Source organism: Trichosurus vulpecula, chromosome 3 (genome assembly GCF_011100635.1).
Source record: "Trichosurus vulpecula isolate mTriVul1 chromosome 3, mTriVul1.pri, whole genome shotgun sequence".
NCBI lineage: Eukaryota > Metazoa > Chordata > Mammalia > Diprotodontia > Phalangeridae > Trichosurus > Trichosurus vulpecula.
Window position 1 is genome coordinate 188350430 of NC_050575.1, and position 19991 is coordinate 188370420.

The 19991-nt window shown below is 33.1% G+C and overlaps 1 protein-coding gene across 2 annotated transcripts in view; it reads right to left on the reverse strand.

The window, feature by feature from the left end:
* GNAS (GNAS complex locus) overlaps positions 1-19991 on the reverse strand; it is a 292628-nt gene that overhangs the window by 12984 nt on the left and 259653 nt on the right. For both annotated transcript variants that reach the window (XM_036748344.1, XM_036748345.1), the window contains exons 6-7: positions 4566-4620; positions 1471-1544 (exon numbers count right to left, since the gene is read on the reverse strand). In XM_036748344.1, the coding sequence (XP_036604239.1) occupies positions 1471-1544; positions 4566-4620 (129 nt within the window). The remainder of the gene's footprint in view (positions 1-1470; positions 1545-4565; positions 4621-19991) is intronic.

The window sequence follows — 19991 nt, forward strand, 5'->3', positions numbered from 1 at the left end:
ATATGTGAAAGTTTCTAATGTAATTATTTTCTATAAAAGCTCATCAATTACAAATTTATGTAAATCAAGATGAATACTGTCAATGACTGATCAGCATTCTACTTGGTGTAACTTAGAAGTAAGACAAATTATACTAGTAGCAGAATTCCAAGAGAATATAAACGCCTCAAGGATAAAGACTGTTTCATTTTTGTCTTTGTATCCCTAGCACAGTGGCTGGTACATATTAGGTGCTTAGTAGAGGCTTGTTGACTGATACTAAAAGAAACAGAATCATTTACAATTTCATTTACCTAAGAAAACATGCAGAGATTTTGAATATATTAATTGTCAAAATAATTTTCATTTTTGCTGTAATGGAAATTATTGGAAGCACTGTGGTAGAGTAGGAAGAGCCCTGATACTTGTGTGACCTTGGGCAAGTCATGTAACCTCCTTGGGCATCTGTTTCCTCATCTGTAAAATGAGGCTGGATGAGATGGCCTCTGAGGTTTCTTCCAACACTAGGTCTGTGATTCTATGCTTAGAATTTTCACAGCAGAATTGCTAAGATTATGACAAACAGCGAAGGCCATTTACACAAATAAAAAGAGAAACAATAGGAATGATCAGACGTGGAGTGTTAGACATCTTCTGGGCAAAGGTAATATATAAATATATCTTCTGACAGAGTTAAAAGTGAAAGGAGGTAACTGGTATAAAGCAATTTAATTAATAAGCAATTGTTAAAGGAATCTATACATCAACTATGTGCCAAAAATGGTACTAGGTGCTGGGAATTCAATGGCAAATAGGAAAATGGTCCTTGCTCTCAAGCAATTTTCATGCCACTGACAGTTTAGTGAAATTATGGTTCTCACAAGGAAACTAAGATGAGTCAGTGTGACATGATTACTTTATGACGGGGCAGAATTATTTAATAAATATTTGTTGAATTAATGAATCTGTTGAACAAAGGCAATATCAAAGATTACTTTTGAAGTACGGCATCTAAAAGTATATGACTGATTAAATTTATATTTTATATAGTTTTGGCTTTTTCACAAAAAATGTGAAAAAGAAACCTTAAACTCCATGATATTGCCAATGCCATCACAATGCCTAATAAGTATATTTTTCATTTCTCTTTGGTAGCACTGATCTATGAACAATTACATGTTTCAGCTTAGGCAGAAACACATTTTTATATTATATAAGCAGCTATTTTACAATTTATGGGCCAAAAGGAATTTTTTTTTGCTATTACTCATATTGATAACTCACATTCATGTAGTTCTTCAAGGTCTACAGAACATTTTCCTATAAGAACTCTGTGAAGCAAGTTGATGCACAAAAACACAAAGGCAACTCCTATACCTTTCTTTTACCAGAAATCTTTTAAGAGCTTCATATTTCAGTTCTTGTAAGTAAAATACTGGAAAGGCAGGAAAGCATAAAGGGAGAAAGCAAAACTGTGACACCTTCACTTACTGAAAATTTACTTTATCCACTTGAAATTTGGTTTCGAAAATTCCTGATGTCAATACTCTGCATCTGAGGAGATCCTAAAAACAGAAAGTAAAGTCAGTAAGTCAGAACAAGAAATACCATGATTACTTCATATCTGATGATGAAGGAAAAATACTGTTCATACTAAAGAATAAACATCTTATTTTTATATATGCAATAAAATGACTAAGACAAAGTCAGAAAAAAGTATTAAATTGTGGTAGAGGAGCCATAATGATCAACACTGTTGAAACAAATAGCAAAACTGAGCCTCTATTATAATTACTTAGTAGAAGAGTAGAATTTGGGAAGAGTGGTTAACAATATGGTCAACTATCTCTTAGTAGTTTGATCTAAATTACTAGCTGAGTTCAGAGCAAATGATGAAGTTAGAAATGCTGGAAATGACTTCATAGTTTATGACATTAAAATTGTTAATTTTAGGATAAAAACAATAATATTCAATTTAAGATTTATAAAGATTTCCCTTCCTTTATACCTAATACATAAGTAAATGAACATTATTTTTGTCTTCTCTTCAAGGTCAAAAACAGTTACTCTTTTTTTCATAACGGAAAGAAAAAATAAATCATTATACCATAGTAACTTATTAAAAAGAAAAGAAATAAAGCTGTACATAGTGTTAGCATCTTAGAATTTACTCTTATAGCTCACATTTTCTATCTCCTTCAGGTTAGCTATATATGACATTTAGATATATACTTGCAAATTTAATTTTCATGTGAATCAATGATAAGCTGACTTTTTTTTTGGACCAGACATGATGATTTTATTGATGCTGGGGACTCCAAGTAAGAAAACTCTCTCAATCCATATAGAATGGGAAATCTTCTTGAGTTTAGTCTTAAAGAGTTGCTGGGGGCACTGAGAAGTTAAATGACTTAAACAGTGTCACATAGCCAAAATATGTTAGAAGCAGCACTTGAACTTAGGCCTTCCTGATTCCAGAGCCAGCTCTCTATTCACTATACCACATTGTCTTCAAACCTTTAATTAATGTTAAAATAAATGTGTGGAGACTACAGCTTTAAATGCTTTTTAAAGCAAGATGTAATTTACATCTCAGAATTTTTTAAAAAGTGCTTTCCAAATAAAAACTTTCAGTATATAATGATAATATAAAATGGGTTATATGAAAACTGAATTATCAAAATGAAGTTGCAAGATTAAATGTTTAAAATCTACAATACTGATATTGATATCAAGGAAAGGATTGAAAAGATAAAAATTATATCTATAGAAGAGCTGGAACTTTGATCAAGATTACCCTCAGTAATGTGAGGCTATGAAAAAAATGATCTTCAACTTCTAATGACATTTCCTAGGGTTTTCATGACAACAATGTGGGAAAGAATGACTCTTCATGGACGTATTACACACACATCCTGATTATCCACAGCAAATGCATAAGCCCCAAAAGGCTTCTTCCTATCACCTAGCATATTTTACTTCCACAAATATTCAGGAAATAAACAAGTAATTTTAATACTGGACTAAGGAAAACAAGAAAAATCTAAATATCAGTATACATATATATACATGTTGCTAAAATAATTTAATATACTTTAAAATTAAACAAATAATTTTTGGATTATATGTTGCTTGGACTCAGTTATGCCATTGCTTTTGTCCACTGGTTTGTATAGTTGACATTTAGATTTATTTAAAATTAACCTTAAAGTTTTTTTTTTGAGAAGTGAGTCTCCAGAGAATTCTGTCCCAGTCCTGTTTAGACTCTCTGATGTTTTAATTAACAAATAATATAAAACTAATTATCTTTAGTGGATAAAATTGCTTCAAATTGTCTGCAATAAACCAAAATAAAAAGTAATCCTTAATAAAACCTTACAATATTTGTATAGTACTTTACAGTTTAAATAAAGCTCTCATATACATTATCTCATTTGATCCTTATAGTCAGCTTTTTAGGTTAGGAAGAAGGAAGTGAGAAAAGAAGAGAGAGAGGAGAAAAGGGACTAAAGGAAGAAGGGAAGGAAAGAAATAAAGGAAAAGAAGGGGAGGAAGGAAGGAAGACTGATGGATGCAATGACTTTTTCAAGGTCTCTCACAATTTATAAACTCATAGAATGTTACAGCTGAAATGGATCTCAGGCAACACTTGCTGAACTCCCTCATTTTGCAGATGTAGAAAATGAGACCCTTAAAGTCACCTGGACCACGGCAAAACTAGAACTAGGACACAGTGCTCTTTCCATTATACCATGTTACACTTTATCACTTGGTATTGAGCTGCTTGGGACCAAGATATTCTTGGGGAGATGACCAACTTGTATATAGTGTCTTCTGTTTCCCCAAATGCTTAATCCATCAAGATTATCCAATCAGTAAGTCAAGCAAGTATTTGTTGGAAACCTATAGTGCATTTTCAATAAACACTGTTTTGATGCAGTCTAAAAAGGCTAGGTTCAGGAAATTAATTCCAGGATGGAGTGGAAAATCTTTCAGAATAGGGTAATATAGATTTTAACATGCCTAAAAAAATAATAAAATACCTACAAAAATTTTTTGAAATGCTTTACACTGGGTGGATTTTTCACCTAATCAATTAACTATATTCATACCAGAGATAGGCTATCAGGTCTCTCCATCACCACCCCTCCAAACAAATAAGTTACTTGAATAAAATGAAAGAATAGCTGCATTATATAATATCAGTTCATCAAAAGAAGACAGAATTTACCAAAAACAACGCCCACAAAGTCTATGATATTGCCTAATGTTTCTTATATAACTTTAGATCAAATAACAAAAAGATATTTGATACCTATATTTCATTAAATCAATATCAATCCAGTAGGTATTTGATATTTGCCTCCTACTAGACCCTATGGATACAAAGGCAAAAGTGAAAACAATCCTTATTCTCATCAGATCACAATATTTCCACATAATATTCACTCTCAAAATATTTTTATGACAATGTTTATTTTTACTTCAGAAGAAGGATATTTACGAACTAATAGTTAAGTCAACTTCAAATAGTTTTTTTCAAGCATTTTTTAAAGCACCTTGATTTTAAGAAGAGTTTCACTCACTTGGTCAGATGGTGTATATTCATTCTGTTTGACTACATCAATCTTGTCTAGAAAGCTGAAAGAAAAAGAAAATCATTTAAATGTTGTATGTCTATAAACTGTATGCCATTACAAAATTATGCCTTTTATCAGAATGATTATCACACACATTTATATTATGCTGTCAATGGGAGTTTTGTTTAATTTTATAACTCAATTCAAATACTTTTAAAATGTTAAACAAATAGAATCCTTTGAAATTAGATACCCTAGAAATTCATTTGGCGATCTATGGATAGAGACTGAAATTAATATTCTGAAATGAAAAAAGGAAAGTAGAACTCTGAAATCTAAATATGTTTCATGAACTAAAAATACTGTTACAAAGTATTCCATGAAATTTCAGAGCATCGTGTTTATAACCACTGTATGGTACAGTGGTGGTTTTTTTAAATGAGGGTTCTGTGTCATGTAATCTGACTTTAAAAACACAAAGTAGAATTTGCAATTATTGTCCAGCAGAGGGCCCAAAACACAACCTTCCAATGTTATTTTTGTTTGTTACAGTAACATTTTCAAGAAAAAAAAAAGAAATATGAGTTTTAAATTACCTATCTGTGGAGGCATCCCTATGCCTCCATCTATCAACTAAAATCAATAATTCCTACTTACTGAATTTGCCCTATGTACCTAATACAAGTAAATATGGAAGAAATATAAGCCATGGTTTATATCCACAAAGGAACTTGTAACCTACTTCAGGAGATAACACTATGATATGTTAATCAATTACTGAATGATATAGCCTTGTGCATGACAATTATTTACCAACATAATTGTGTTAAATTATATGTAAAAGATAATTTGAAAATAGAATAATGGTACATAGTGAGGTTATGGTGAGACTATGGATAACATTCAAAGAGTGAGAGAAGGGGAGATTAACATAGGTTGGAATCATCAGAAAACGTTTAACATAGGAGCTAAAACTATTTTGACATTAAAAAGCAGCATCTAAACCAGGGTGGGGAACCTGCCACCCTGGATCTAAACTTTAATTATCACTTTGCTTTTAGCCAAAATACTTGAAAAATTATTTTGTGAAAAGTCCCTTATATCGACTCAAAGTAGTAACATCAGTTTTTATTGATGGGGTCACTAAATCACCAAGAATGTAGATATGCTAGGAAAGCTTAGCTCTGTTTCCTTATGCCCTACAAATGACAATTTGAGATAATCTACATATTCTAAGAATATTACATAAATTGGGATTTCAGAAACTGCTTGAAGGATTAAAGAAGAAAATGGGGCAGATTGTGGGTAGGGATGGGGCAAAGAGGGTTAGGAAAGAAATTCTGAGAGACAAGGTGCAATGTAGGAGAATGTTTATATGTTTATTAGGATGATCAGTTAAGTGAATCTTCCCCCTCCCCCTATCACTTAAGACGCAAAAGATGCTAGGGATTTTTCTGCTATGATACTGCTCCAAATAGGAAAGCAATCTCTCAAGTAGTCTGTATAGATTGATAAGTCATCTAAGTCCTACAAAATATCTGCAACCTAATTTTCTAAGTTTTAACAATTGCCATCAAATGACAAGTAGAAAACTTTTTATTATAATTTTCCATTGGCTGTAATCCTATGTCAATAGTCATTTCATACTCCAAAAGGTTTTCTGACAACTTTCATTTCAAATGAAAATGAAATCCTATATTTCTACAATTAGGCATGTCTTTTGCCACTCAAAAGAAGTAACTATTAAGTTGAAGTACAAGACAACTTTAGTTGCTACTTAGTCTTGGTTGCTACTGCCATGCCAAAAACTAGAAATCCTTTAGGCCAATAAGTCTCCAAAGTGGGGGTGGTGGCTGGCTCCCTTCAGAGTGGTGGTGTGACTTTAAGGAGTATGATCCTAAATGATGAGTGATCAACCAGCTGGAGGATGAGAAGATGGGTTACTACATTCAAAGGATTATGTTGGAGCCAGCTCAAAGAGGCTCCCAAGAACTGGTGTTAAATTTTCAATGTTAGCATTTACATTTTGGAAATTGGAAGTCAGGGCTTTTCTTTTATTGTTATATTGTTTTATATGATTTTCCAGACTTAAGAAAATGAAGAAGAAAATGTTAGTAATACTGATTAAACTAAAACATATCAAATGTAGCGCCCCACCCCCAGCTATGCAAGCTCCCAAATTCCCTACTTTAGTAGTACTTTAGTTAGTTTCCTAACCATGACTAGAGCAGCCACAACAGTAGTTTGTACAGTTACCACTGGGACAATTTATATTCCTTCATCCTCAGTACACCCTAGACCATCTTGCAGAAGTGAGGTCCTCTGAAGCAGTGACATATACCCTCTCTCATTTTCTTTTTCAGTGGGATACAGTACCATACAGGATAAACAAGCATAGATAGCAAAGTTCTTATCTTATATTTTCTTCATTCCCCTTCCACCGCTCCCCCTTGAAATTTCCTAATCTTTATTAAGGCACCACGATCTTTCCAAGCTCTAAGTCACCAAGTGCAACTTTAGTGTCATCTTTCCTTACTTTCATTCATCCCACATATCCATGAAGTTGCCAAATCTCTGTCACTTCTACCTCCAAAACATCTCTGACAGACTCTTCTTATCTTTCCTTCATACAATCTCTAGGTCAGTCCTTTTTACGACCTTTAACCTGGACTATTCTGATGGCCTCTTTATTGGTCTCTCCATTTCAAGTTTCTCCTGTTTCCTAATCCATCTTGCAAATAGTGGCCAAAGTTATTTTCTTAAAGTATAGTTTCAAATTGCTCTTTAGTATGGTTGGATCAGTTCACAACTCCATCAACAATGTTCCAGTTTTCTCAAATCCTCTCCAACATTTATCATTTTTCTTTCCTGTCATATTAGCCAATCTGATGAGTGTGAGGTAGTACCCCCAATTCTTAGCAGAGTGCTTCAAACACAGTAAATACTTAATAGATATTTATTGACTGATGGAAAAATGATAGCTGAATCCTGGGGAACTGATCAGACCAATAAGCTAAATAGTATACATGGGGAAGAAAAGAGGACCCAAGACAGAGTTTTGGGGGTCACTCAGAATTAGCAGGCATGACTTGGATGAAGCAAAAGAGACTGAGATGGAACAGTCAGGTAGGAGGAGAACCTGGATGGAGTAGTGTCAGAAAAACCTAGAGAGAGACACTATCAAGAATGAGAGTTGATCAACAATGTCAAAGGTTTCAGAGAGGCCAAGAAGGATGAGGATAGAAAAAAGGCCATCATATTTGTCAATTTAAGGATCATTACTTTGGAAAGAACAGTTTCAATTGATAGATAATGTTGTAGCCAGACTACAGACAGTTAAATAGAACCTGAAAAAAAAAAACAGAAGTGGAGGCATCTGTTGTAGACAGCTGTCTCAAGAATTTTAGCTACAAAAAGGAAGGGAAATAGAAAATGATATCTAGTGGGAATTGATGGATCAAGTGAAGATTTGTTTTTGATGGGGAGACATGGGCATGTTTGTAAGTAGAAGGGAAGCAGCCAGTAGACACAGAGAAATTGAAAATAAATGTGAATAGGGAAGATACAGGGGGCCATATATTGGAGAGAGACTGGATAGAATGGGATGACTTGTGCATGTAGAGTTGTTTGCCTTGGCAAAGAGAAGAGCCACTTTTTTGTGTGAGACTAGGGTGGAGGAGATACTGGCATCTGAGTGATGTGAAATGAAGAGAGGAGAAAGCTCTTGGTGAACTGCCTAAATATTTTTAGTGGGAGGAGAGGGAGTCAGTCATAGGAGGTTCGAGGAAGGATGAAAAATTTTGGAAAAGTTGCTGTGGTAAGTGAAATAGTGAGTCAACTAGAGAGGTGTACATGTACTGCTTTGCTTCAGTACGGGTCCATTTGAGATTATGTGACACAAATTTGTTTTGGATCTAGTAAGCAGAGTTTCTTAATCTTCTCCAGCTTCATTCAAAAGCGCGTGAGTATGAATGAAAGAAGCAGATGGTGAGATTAATCTTCCCAGGGAAAGACTGGTAAAATGATAAGAGAGCAAGGGACTTGAGAGAAGAGACAATGTAGAGTTAAATTGGTTCACCTTGATGATGGGTAAGAGAAGAGAGTGTAGTCAATGCATGGGTGATGGTTTGTGGGGGGGGGGGGGAACAAATGAGTGACGGGACTGGAGGTCATGGAGAGGAAAAAGGACAGAATTTGAAGTTGGAAGGAAGGGGGAGAGGTGGAATAACAAGAGACTATAATCTAGTAAGTGGATTTCCAAGTTCATGAAGATGAAAGTGGTACATTTGTATGTGATGACAAGATCAAGAGTATGAACCCTGGCCCCCCTCTCTTCTTTCCTCATTTCCCTTCCCCCAGCCCCACTGGCCATGCTATAGGAGAAACTGGACTAGAAGGAGAAAGGATATCCATCCAGGAACAGAGAGAAAGATACAAGAACAAAAAGAAGGCATTCACTTCTTGTCTTGTATGTGGTAATAAAAACAGTATTATTATTATTATTATTAGTAGTAGTAGTAGTAGTAGTAGTAGTAGCAGTAGCAGCAGCAGCAGCAGCAGCAATAGCAGTTAGCATTTATATATTGCTTTACACTTGGCAAAGTACTTTACAAATATCTCAATTTATCCTCACTACAATCTTGGGTGATAGGTGCTATTAGTATCCCCATTTTAAAGATGAGGAAACTGAGGCAGAGGTTAAATGACTTGCCCAGGGTCACACAACCAGTAAATGTCTGAGGCCAAATTGGAACTCGGGCCTTCCTGACTCCAGATCCAATACTCTTATTACAAGTCTTAGAACTGATGCCATGAAGAAGCTGAAGTGAAAGCTTCCCACATGGCAACTCTGTTTCTTTTATGTTTATTCTTTCTTTATCTTAAGCAAATCAGTATTCCAAGATGGGAATGTTCAGGTAACCTAGTGAGTCTGGGAAGCCCAAAGGTCCCATCAGAGGTTTCACTGTTACCTAAGAGCAATGACAGGGAAAAAGAATCCTCATCACAAAGAAGTACTAATCATGGATTTAAAAGGAGTTCTGGCCTTTGGAGCCCAGCAGAGAGCTACACACCTAGTTGGAACCTCAAGAGGACTTTAAGAAGGGAGAAGGGCTCCAAAGGTGCCCCTTTGTCACATGTGATCTCTACCACTGCACTTTAAGTTGGAGCCCAAATTAGGGACCTTGTGTGTGCAGGAGGATAGTGCATTCCTAGTTCTATTTCAACTGTTTTTATTATGCCTGCTTAGTAAATAACTTTTCTACAAGCTAATTAAGCCAGGCTGATTGATATGGAAAGAAACACAGAAGTGAGGGCTTGTGAGCAACAGTACTAGAAACCCATCTCTCTTAGGATTACCACTGAGTAGTAGTCAGCTAATCCCTCTGGTGAATCCTAACTATGAAAATGAGTGTAGCTTAGGGGAATGGCCCCAAAGGTGATAACACATAAGCATTTAGTCACCCCAAGAGCAGTACCTACTGCACAATCTTTAAGTCACTTTCTTCCTTATCTTTAACTGTGGCTAAATTCATCAGGTATTTGGGCAAAGCACTTAGAAAATGCTCCAAGTTTTAGATTTCAAGTCACTGATAGTCTTTACTCTTTTCCTAGTGTTATGGAACCTTCACTATTTCTTAAAGCATAAATATGTAGTTTCTTGTAGAGTTAGTAAGGTAAAAGAGGTTGTAGAATAAATTAATCAATAAACATTTATTAAGTGCCTACTATTTGCCAGGCACTGTGCTAAGCACTGAGGATATAAAAAGAGAAAAAAGACAGTCTCAGCTCTCAAGGAGCTCACAGTATAATGGGGGAAACAAGATGCAAACAAATATATACAAAGCAAACTATATATACAAGATAAGAGGAAATAATTAACAGAGGCACTAGAATTAAGAGGGTTTGGGAAAGGTTTCCTGTAGAAGCTGGGATTTTAGTTAGGACTTAAAGAAAGCCATGGAGGTCAGTAGTCAGAGCAGAGAAGGGAGAGTGTTCCAGGAATAGAGGATAGCCTGAGAAAGTGCTTGGAGGCAAGAGATGGACACATCCAGAAGGCCAGTGTCATTGGAATGAAGAGTAAGTGTTGGGGAATAAAGAATATGAAGAATGGAAAGGTAGGAGGGAGCTAGGTTATGAAGGGCTTTGAATGCCAGATAGCATTTTGTATTTGCTCCTGGTGGCAATAGGTAGTCACTGGAGTTTACTGATTAGGGCTTTAAGAAAATCACTTTAGTGCATGAATAGAGGGTGGAGTGAAGTGGAGAGAGACTTGAGGCAGGCAAACCCACCAGCAGACTATTGCAATAATCTAGATATGAGGTGATGAGGACCTACACTAGAGTGGTAAAAGAAAAAAGAGAATTTAGAATGCTGAGACTTATAAGACTTTTTCTGGGATATTTTTTCAAAATATGCATATTTCATAGACGGGTAAATTCTTGAGGGAGCTAAGTGGCTTAGTAGATAGTACTAAACCTGGAGCTGGACACCTGAATTCAAATCCTGTTTCAGATACTAGCTGTATTATCCTGGGCAGAGTCACTTCTATCAGCCTGCTTCCCCAGCCATGAAACAGAGATAATAATAGCAACTACATCAGAGGGTTGTGGTACAAATCAATTGAGATAACATATGTAAAGTGCTTTGCAAACTGGGAAGCACTATAAAAATGGTAGTTATTATATTATGAGGTATGTTAGTCACATATTAACTTGCTGATATCCCAGATATAGAACATTAAATGGATTCATTTATCTGTAATATTTTATAGGATATTTCCTCAAACACTAATTTCATTTTAATAATAAACTCGGTGGGCTTTGAAAACTTCGAGAAGTACAAACTAACAAGAGATTTTTAAAACCCCAAACTGAAAGTACAGACCTCTTAGTGTTTATACAGGCTATTTTTAGGTCCATGATTTCCTTGAAAAACAGCAACGATACACAGCATAGGAGGAACAGTACTGTACTGAAATACTCCAATGGCAAAACCCTAGTCAGATAAAACAAGTCTAAATGTATTAAATGTTTTCACTATCTTCCAACGATGGCCTCTGCACATCTGAAAGTTCACATTCATAATGTAATAACAATTACCAGAAAAACGAAAAATCGAGTGGTATCCCTTATTTTGAAAAAGGGAAGTAACTGGATCTTAAAACATTGAGTTCTTATTCATGTAGTTCTCTTTAATATATCAATCCTAGGAATATATAAAAATAAATTTGCAAAAAATTCCCACTTATTACAATTCAATTTTTGAGACACATTTTTCATTTTAAAACGAGACTCTAACTCACTATCACCCTGTTATCTGCTTGACTACTTTCCAATGTGATTTTCCTAAAGGTAAAAGTAGTTAGTGAAAAAGAAAGGGAGCCAAGTAGAGCTGCAGGGAACTTCTTAGGTCCTTGCCTCGTCTCTGGAATGATGCTTTTCAGCAAGACAGGGCTCAATAAAAGTATCTACTTTATATTCTCTTTTAATCAATTTGCTATTTTTCATCTCAAATCTACTTGCTTTGGAAAATTAATAGCATGATATTCTTGGAAGAGTCTGATCGATGCCAAGAGTAGCATAAGATTGTATCAGGCTTCATGGCTATTATATTGCCATTGACATATAAACATATTTACTCTTTCACAACTACACCATATTGTTGACTCACATTTGGACAATTCACTAGGACTGTTCCATCACTTTGTCATAGTTGTGCCTTTCCTATTTCCCCTAATTTTACCTTTTATATTGTGCCCTTTCTATTTAAGCATCAGTATGGCATGTGCTCTGAGGTGTTTTGGATTTCTTTTTTCCTTTTTAGTAGTAGAGATAAATTCCTGTTTATTAATTCATTTCCTGCCTGGTAACCAAGGTGATATACTTGCAAAACAAAGTCTTTCACTAATGAATAAAGTAAAGATCAATGTCACACCTGGGTTTGAGTGAACCCTGGACCTTTGTTTTAAAAATATAGTGCCTTAACTACTTACTTATACACTTAAATCTACAGAAATCAATTTTGACAGAGAACTGTATCTTTGTATTCAAAATACTGTATTACTTATCTGTCTATATTAGTATGCTGTCATGTACTAGTATTTAGATAATTTTCAATTAAATACAAAGGATACAAAGGAAAAAGGATGCCAAAATAACTTTGTCCTCTTTTTAGTACAGTCTACAAGCTAAGTTTAATTAGCAATTTTTATTTATACTGATTCTCATCTGTAATATGTTAGCCCAGTATCACTAGCTCAAAATTAAAATAATTTAGCATATTGTCTCTAAATACACACACACAGTGCATATACAGGAGCTTTAGAATAATAACTACCAACTTCTAGAAACTTTAGAAAACTTAGAATTGAAATATAGTAACTGGTCCAGAGCAGGAGATTCTAATCTCTCTCTCTCTCTCTCTCTCTCTCTGTGTGTGTGTGTGTGTGTGTGTGTGTGTGTGTGTGTGTGTGAGAGAGAGAGAGAGAGAGAGAGAGAGAGAGAGAGAGAGAGAGAGAGAGAGCCCTTAATTCTTTTAATTAAGACAGCCTCATATAGTGGAAAAAGTCTCTGGATCTGTTAACAGTTGTATGAATTTCAGCAAATCACTTCACTCAACTTTTAGTTTCCTCATCTGCAAAATGGAGATAAATAATTCTTGCACTACTAATTTCACAGAGATATTGTGAAGAAAGTGCTTTTTAATTAAAAAAATTATATACACGTGACTATAATTGTGAAATGATATTTTGTGATTGGTGATTTATTTTGTGATATATTCAGTTTAGCAGTCACAGATTTAACTCCCAGTTCTACTACTTTCTATGCCTTTGGACAAGTCACTTGACTTCTGGGTGCCTCATTTTCCTCCTCTGTACAAGAGAGGTAGTCTGTAACTCTCCTTGCATGATAGCTATGGTTATGCAAATAAATAGGGTCATGTGTATAACTGGAAAGAAATTTTTTTAAACAGGTAACAGATTCTAGATTAATAAAGTGATGTTTACACTGTTGCCCCCTATTGTTGCTTATCCTTTGGAACACATTTTAAAAATTTAATTAATTTCATTAAGTTTTAGCCCAACACTATGAAGAATGATTTTGTCAGGAAAGTTAAATTAACAACTAAGGAGAAATTTTTAAAGTGGGGGAGTTATATGGGAAAACAGGTAAAGGTAGACTATTAAATCTACTTAGGAGAACATATACACACATATACATATATGCATATATGCATGTGTGTGTATACAAAATAAGCAAATGCTTCCTGATAATAACAAATCAGATACCTATAGTAAAGTAAGTCCAGATAAATCTCTTATTTTAAAAAGTTAGCAATTAATTTGTATTACTGTATGTATTCCAAAGTAACAACTTAGTTTTAAAAAAATGTTTCACAATTCAAACCATTCACTATTTTAAGTGGGTGTTTAAAAAAATTGGTTCATACTAATTTGAGGGATAAATGACATAAAGATTTATTTTTCAAGGGAATGATGAAAACTTGAACCAGCAAAACAGCAAAATGTGGGCTGCTTAATTAGCCACTAGGAGTCATTGTCATTTCCTTCCACATTTTAAGAATTTTATTTAATAAACAAAAGACTTTGGCAGAAAGGGTCCTTTCTCGCAATGGCTATATTTAACATGAAACAAATACAAATTTTCTCTTCATTCTAAATTAAGTCCATGAAATAAAGCAGTATAAACATTAAACTTTTAATAAGATAAAAAATTAGTTTCCAAAGAGTAAATTAATGGCATCATCAATGGCACTGGTGTATAACAGTTAAAGGGCTGATTGATCTTTTCTAGGATGAGTTATCTTGCCTAACATTTGGAAAGACAAACCTGGAAAGACATATCATTTTATCTTAAAGAAGATCAGGCCACGTCTACTGGCAGAGAGAAAGAGACAGAGAGAGACAAACGGAGAAATAGAGAGAGAGAGAGAGAGAGAGAGAGAGAGAGAGAGAGAGAGAGAGAGAGAGAGAAAGAAAGAAGATTCTGAAGAAAAGAAAACACGACCAAAAATAAATAAACCACTTTCTGAAATTATAGCCTTCTTTAAAAAAATTTTTTTTTAATTATAGCCTTCTGAAGGAAAGTAGAAAAGAGGCTCTTTTTCTCAGATGCCTTCCTGACTAAAAGTACGACCTGATAACCTTTGGAGATTTTAGTTTCTGTCATTAGATAAAATAATTTACAAATGAGATGCAATAGGAATCTAAAAGGGCATTTTTATTCATCTAAGAAGACAATATATTCCTATGTCTAAGTAGACAATATACGCCTAGTGAAAATTTTATTCTTTTAAACAACTATTTCCTATGAAGCTACACATTGGAGTGGGATTTTAAAACACAACAAATATATATCTATAAAAACCCCCAAGTCTACTACTTCAGTGATCTCATTGGTCAGTGACAAAACAGAAATTACAAAATAATTAGCCCTCAAAATAACCCAGTACACATATTAATTTGAAATCTCATTGTCAGTATACATGTATGTATATATGTACACTTATGTTTCAATTAACTATAACCTCTATTCTAAGTAAAATATCAATAACAAAATTTATAGGCAAAGAAAGGTCAATTTGGAGGGAAGTTACCTTTATAGTTTATAACAGATAAAGCAATTTTTAATCCAGTATTTATCAGGATCTTCAAATGATCCTTGTTTTAATCAAGAACAGTGGAAAAAAATACTCAATATAATTACTACTTAAAATATTAAGCCTTACAAATAGCTGAAAATACCCAAATTGAAGCAACAATTTTTAACACTTCTTAATTCAAAAGCAGTGTCAAATGTTTTTTTGTTCCAGGAGAGCATCAAATCCTCATAAATTTTTCTTGTTTTTATAGCTGAGTATAAATATTATTACAATAAATTTAGTGTTTATAATTTTTCAGTAAATAATAATTTTCACTTGAAGAATATTTATAAACAATTTTCTAACACATTTTTTTCACTGAATGATCAAACTGAATATACTAAAGTTCTAAATTTTTAATTTTCTATACTAACGATGTACTATTTCAATTTATTATCATTACTTTTACAATGCAATTTTGCCTATAAATGTTGACAGGCAAAACTGTATGTATACTTTAAAAGTTATAAAAATGGAAAGGGAATAGTGTTCCAGATCTGACCACTCTGTTTCTAACCGATAAAACAGTTTTTAGAGATTTAAATACTTGCCAATTTAGGGCACTGGATAAGTAGTATTACTATCCTAGTAGATAGTACTATTAACTATCACAGATAACATTAAGGGCCCCTTCTTTCTCTCTCATTCTACTCAACTACTATTTTTAAAAGTAGGCAGGAATTCTTGACTTGCTTAGATAAATAACTGTCAAACAGGAAATATATTGATTAACAGCAAAAGAAAATGTAGTGCTAGAAAAAAAGTAAATGTAAACAAGATTAGGCTGAAATTCATTGCCGATCTCACAGGATTTTTTGAGGAAAATGCCTTGTGTTCATTAAGATGCCATATAAATATGAATTATTATTGTCACCTTCAGGTATACCTCATTTTTAAAGAAAACAATGTTTTTAAAAATTACCAAAAAAAATCAGAATGTTGATAACAAATTAAATTCCCCCATTATCAAGGATCTCTTCACTTTACCTAAGAATTTGCCATCACATCCTTTAAGAAGGAATCTCTTCTACTTCATGTAATATGTGATATATAAAAATTTACATATAAATTAGTTTAATTTGTAAAGTAACATAATTGTTTCTTTTTCCTAGGAGGATATGTTATTGTATATGACATGGCAAAGATGTTATGAATATTTGTTTCAATATACAAAAGCTGCTCAAAGAGAACACAATTTTAAATTTTGCTTTCATGCTACTGTCATTTTGTAGAATTTAAGTTTACTAAAATAAAGTTTTTAAAGAGAAAAAGCAAAAGATTACATGCTAAGTACACCACAAATAAAATTACCTACTTTAAAAAAATCCACAGAAGTATTTTATGTTGGAAACAAACAATAGAGAAAGCTATCTAAAGTAAAAGAACAAATTATTTTGGGATCATAATTATAAAAAATATGTACCTGAAAATTCAACTTACTAGATTATCTTAAAGTAATCATTTTGAAATACAATTTAGGATGTATTTTGGAACTAAAGTTACACAATAAAGGAAATATGTATAGCCAAACATTAAATAGAAATTTATAATAGAAATGCTGGCAATGTTCTGATCACTATGGTTTAAACAACAATGAAAAAGGAAACCAAAGATTATTTTATCTTAATAAGGTAGAGTCTCTCACTAAGAAGCATTTTTGCTTTTAACTTGCTTAACCATTATGCTAAAAATATAAAAGTCATTCAGAATAAGAATGCAAATGAGTTTTAAAAAGTTATTGTATAAAATGGCCTTCATGAAGGGACTACATTTTATTTCAATTAGCAAATAACCTTAGAAGAGCCTTACCACTTGGAGGCAGAGGGACACCACTAGGCAATTTTTTAACCAAATAATATTAAAGTTAAAAAATATGACTTTACAGATGTGGAATCAACTTGCTACCACAAGGTTACAGTTCCTTATATGGAAGGGCTAACAAGACACCTAAAAGCCTAAAATATTAAAATTACAGGTCATAAAGGACTACTATTACTATATATAAAATTCTTTCCCCCTATTAATCCATAGTAAGGATCATATTTTTCTCAAATGAAAAACATCCTGCTTATAGCCGTAGCTTATCTAACCCCACATTTGGAAACATAATATTTAAGAGATTGGAATAACAATCCACTTACGCAGTATGGAAAATTTTAATGTGAAATAAATAACTTTTTTTTTTTAAGTGGAGTGATCCAAAAAGAACAAATATCAAGAGGAAAGAAAAAAAGTCTTTTGAAAGAAATTCTATAAATCTTTTTTTCCTTTCCTTTTACTCCTCTAAAGTTGGTCTGCTTTAGAGGATATACTAACTTGCCCAATCAGTTTTACATTACAGCACCAGTCCAGAAATAGCTCCCAGCCGCCTTGGCCTCTAGCATGGTTGTCATGACAATGAAACCACAGTTCTATAAATAGACCATCAGCACCAAATCTTGTGAGAGAGACATCTGGAATCCAGCCAGTCAAACCTCAGCTTGACAAATAAAAATAGGCACAGGCAGATTTAGAAATGGGAAAGGTATAATGTATCTCTACTCTAATACAAAGAGTAACAAAATTATACAGAAACAAGCTGGTTGCATTTTAATGAAAGGTTGATTTAATGAAACAACTGAGGAAACATTTTAAAAGCTACATTATTAACAAAAAATGCCCCAAGGATTTTGGGGTCACTTTTCACAAGCTATGCAAATGTTAAAATTTTAAAATGAAATGAAACTGCTGCCGAAATAATGCAAAGCTGCTGCTTTTCTGTTTTTAAGTGGTAGGAGAAATATAACTTCTAACATTCACAAAAGTATAGTTTTGGTAGCTTTGAAAGCAGAAATGGTCCAGGACACTAGGCTAACATCCTAAAAACTGTATTATAGCTAATGTGCTTTAAAAATGAGTTGCCTACTTCAGCAAGAAAAGATTTTATCTCAAGAGTAAACTGATTTATTTAATAAACCCTATCAAAAGTCTTATGAAAAACCATCTGAGAATGAAGACAAAAATTAATCTCACCTATGATTCACGCCATATCTGAACTCATTTTCGTAGGTAAAATGAAACTCTATTAAGTCATTACATAACCTTGCTTCCCTTCCTCCATCACTGGACTACTTTTAAACAATACCTTTCTTTCACTTTAGTGGGTGAGAGAATGTTCTATTCTTAGACTATGCCTTTGATTGACTCATTCAATTACCAGCACAATTATCTGTGTAGGCAAGGCAGTTATGTCAAAAATGTTATTCACTACATTTATCAATATTATTCAACAGCAGACATTTTCTTAATAAAAACATGATTCCTTAATACTTTTATTGCCAATACACATTAATAACCTGAAACATTCAGATCACTAAAGTCCCCCTTATTGTAAACTGATACCAGATAACAAAATTCAAAATTAAAAAACTCTGTCCATTACAAAGCTCTTAAGGAAACTTACTCACAATTCCTTCATAATTTAAAATGCATTTTAAACCAAAATCATATGGCCCTTCCTTCTAAGTTTATGTCTCCCTCAAATAAGATAAAAAGATCATTTGAAAGGATATGAAATTTGAAGTTGCTGTTATAGATTGCATAACTGTGGGAAGTGAAAGCGTACAAAAATAAAGTGACTGGTAAAGGTCCAAAGAGGATTGTAAACATAACCATGTACAGCTATAAAAATGATTTTAAAATAGTTAATTATTGCCTAAGGCAATAAGGCTTTAAGATAAGGCTTTAAAGAAAAACAGTACTCTATCTATAGGATGCCTTCAGGCACTAACATACTGGTATTTAAATTCCTTAATTTATATTTATATGTATATGATTTTCTTTGGCTTAAAAAGGGATTTCATAAAATTAGGAAAATGCATTTGTCATTTTGAACACTGTAGGTAATTCATATCTTCTTGCTTCTACAACTAAAAAAAGACTTCAAATATCTGAAATTTTGGTTAGTATCTGAAAGGTCTCAATCAATTAAAAAACTCACTTGTGTAACTGTAAGTATAATTTAGCTTTTCTCCACTTAATCATATGCTTACTTTTGTTTTCTGGCACCAAGAATGTTGCATTTTTGTCATTTTTCCATTTTATACATTGTAATAAATTATCACCTTGAACCATGCAGGTCTAAAGTATTTCTCTTAATTACATTTTATGTAATTATATCTTTTATATGTTTATACATAATTATATACATAAGTTATATATATAATTTATATAAAATATAGTGAGAGATCTTAAACATCTGTGAACTTAAGCACTATATGACAGAAACTCATTCTTCAGGGTGATTGTGTATATTTCAATTAAATATTCCAATCTTTATGTATAGATATTAGAACTTAACCCAGAGGTAAATACAGGTAAATAAAAAAGGGCAGATTATTTGTCAAAATTTTATTCTAGAGCAAAGTAAGACTAAGGGTTATCTAAAGAATGGTAAGCAATATTCAGCTGAATTCTCCTGAGTTAGTTGCAAGAGAAGAAAATCAGTAAGAAATATACAAACAGAAGAAAAAGATCCAACTTAAAAGGTAATACCTTTATTAAATGGACATAGTTTTTCAAAAGTTTATTATCTCACATTTTATTAGACTGATGAGCTAACTTTTAGCTCTTAAATTAAAAGTTGAAAAATATAGTAAAAATGTATCCTTTGTTATTGGGGCCTTCTCTCTATAGGTTTTTTTTTCTCTTAAAATTGTCACCTCTTCCCACCCCTTTAAATTGTAAATTTCTTGAGACCATCAGGATCTATATTTCTATTCTTGTATATCC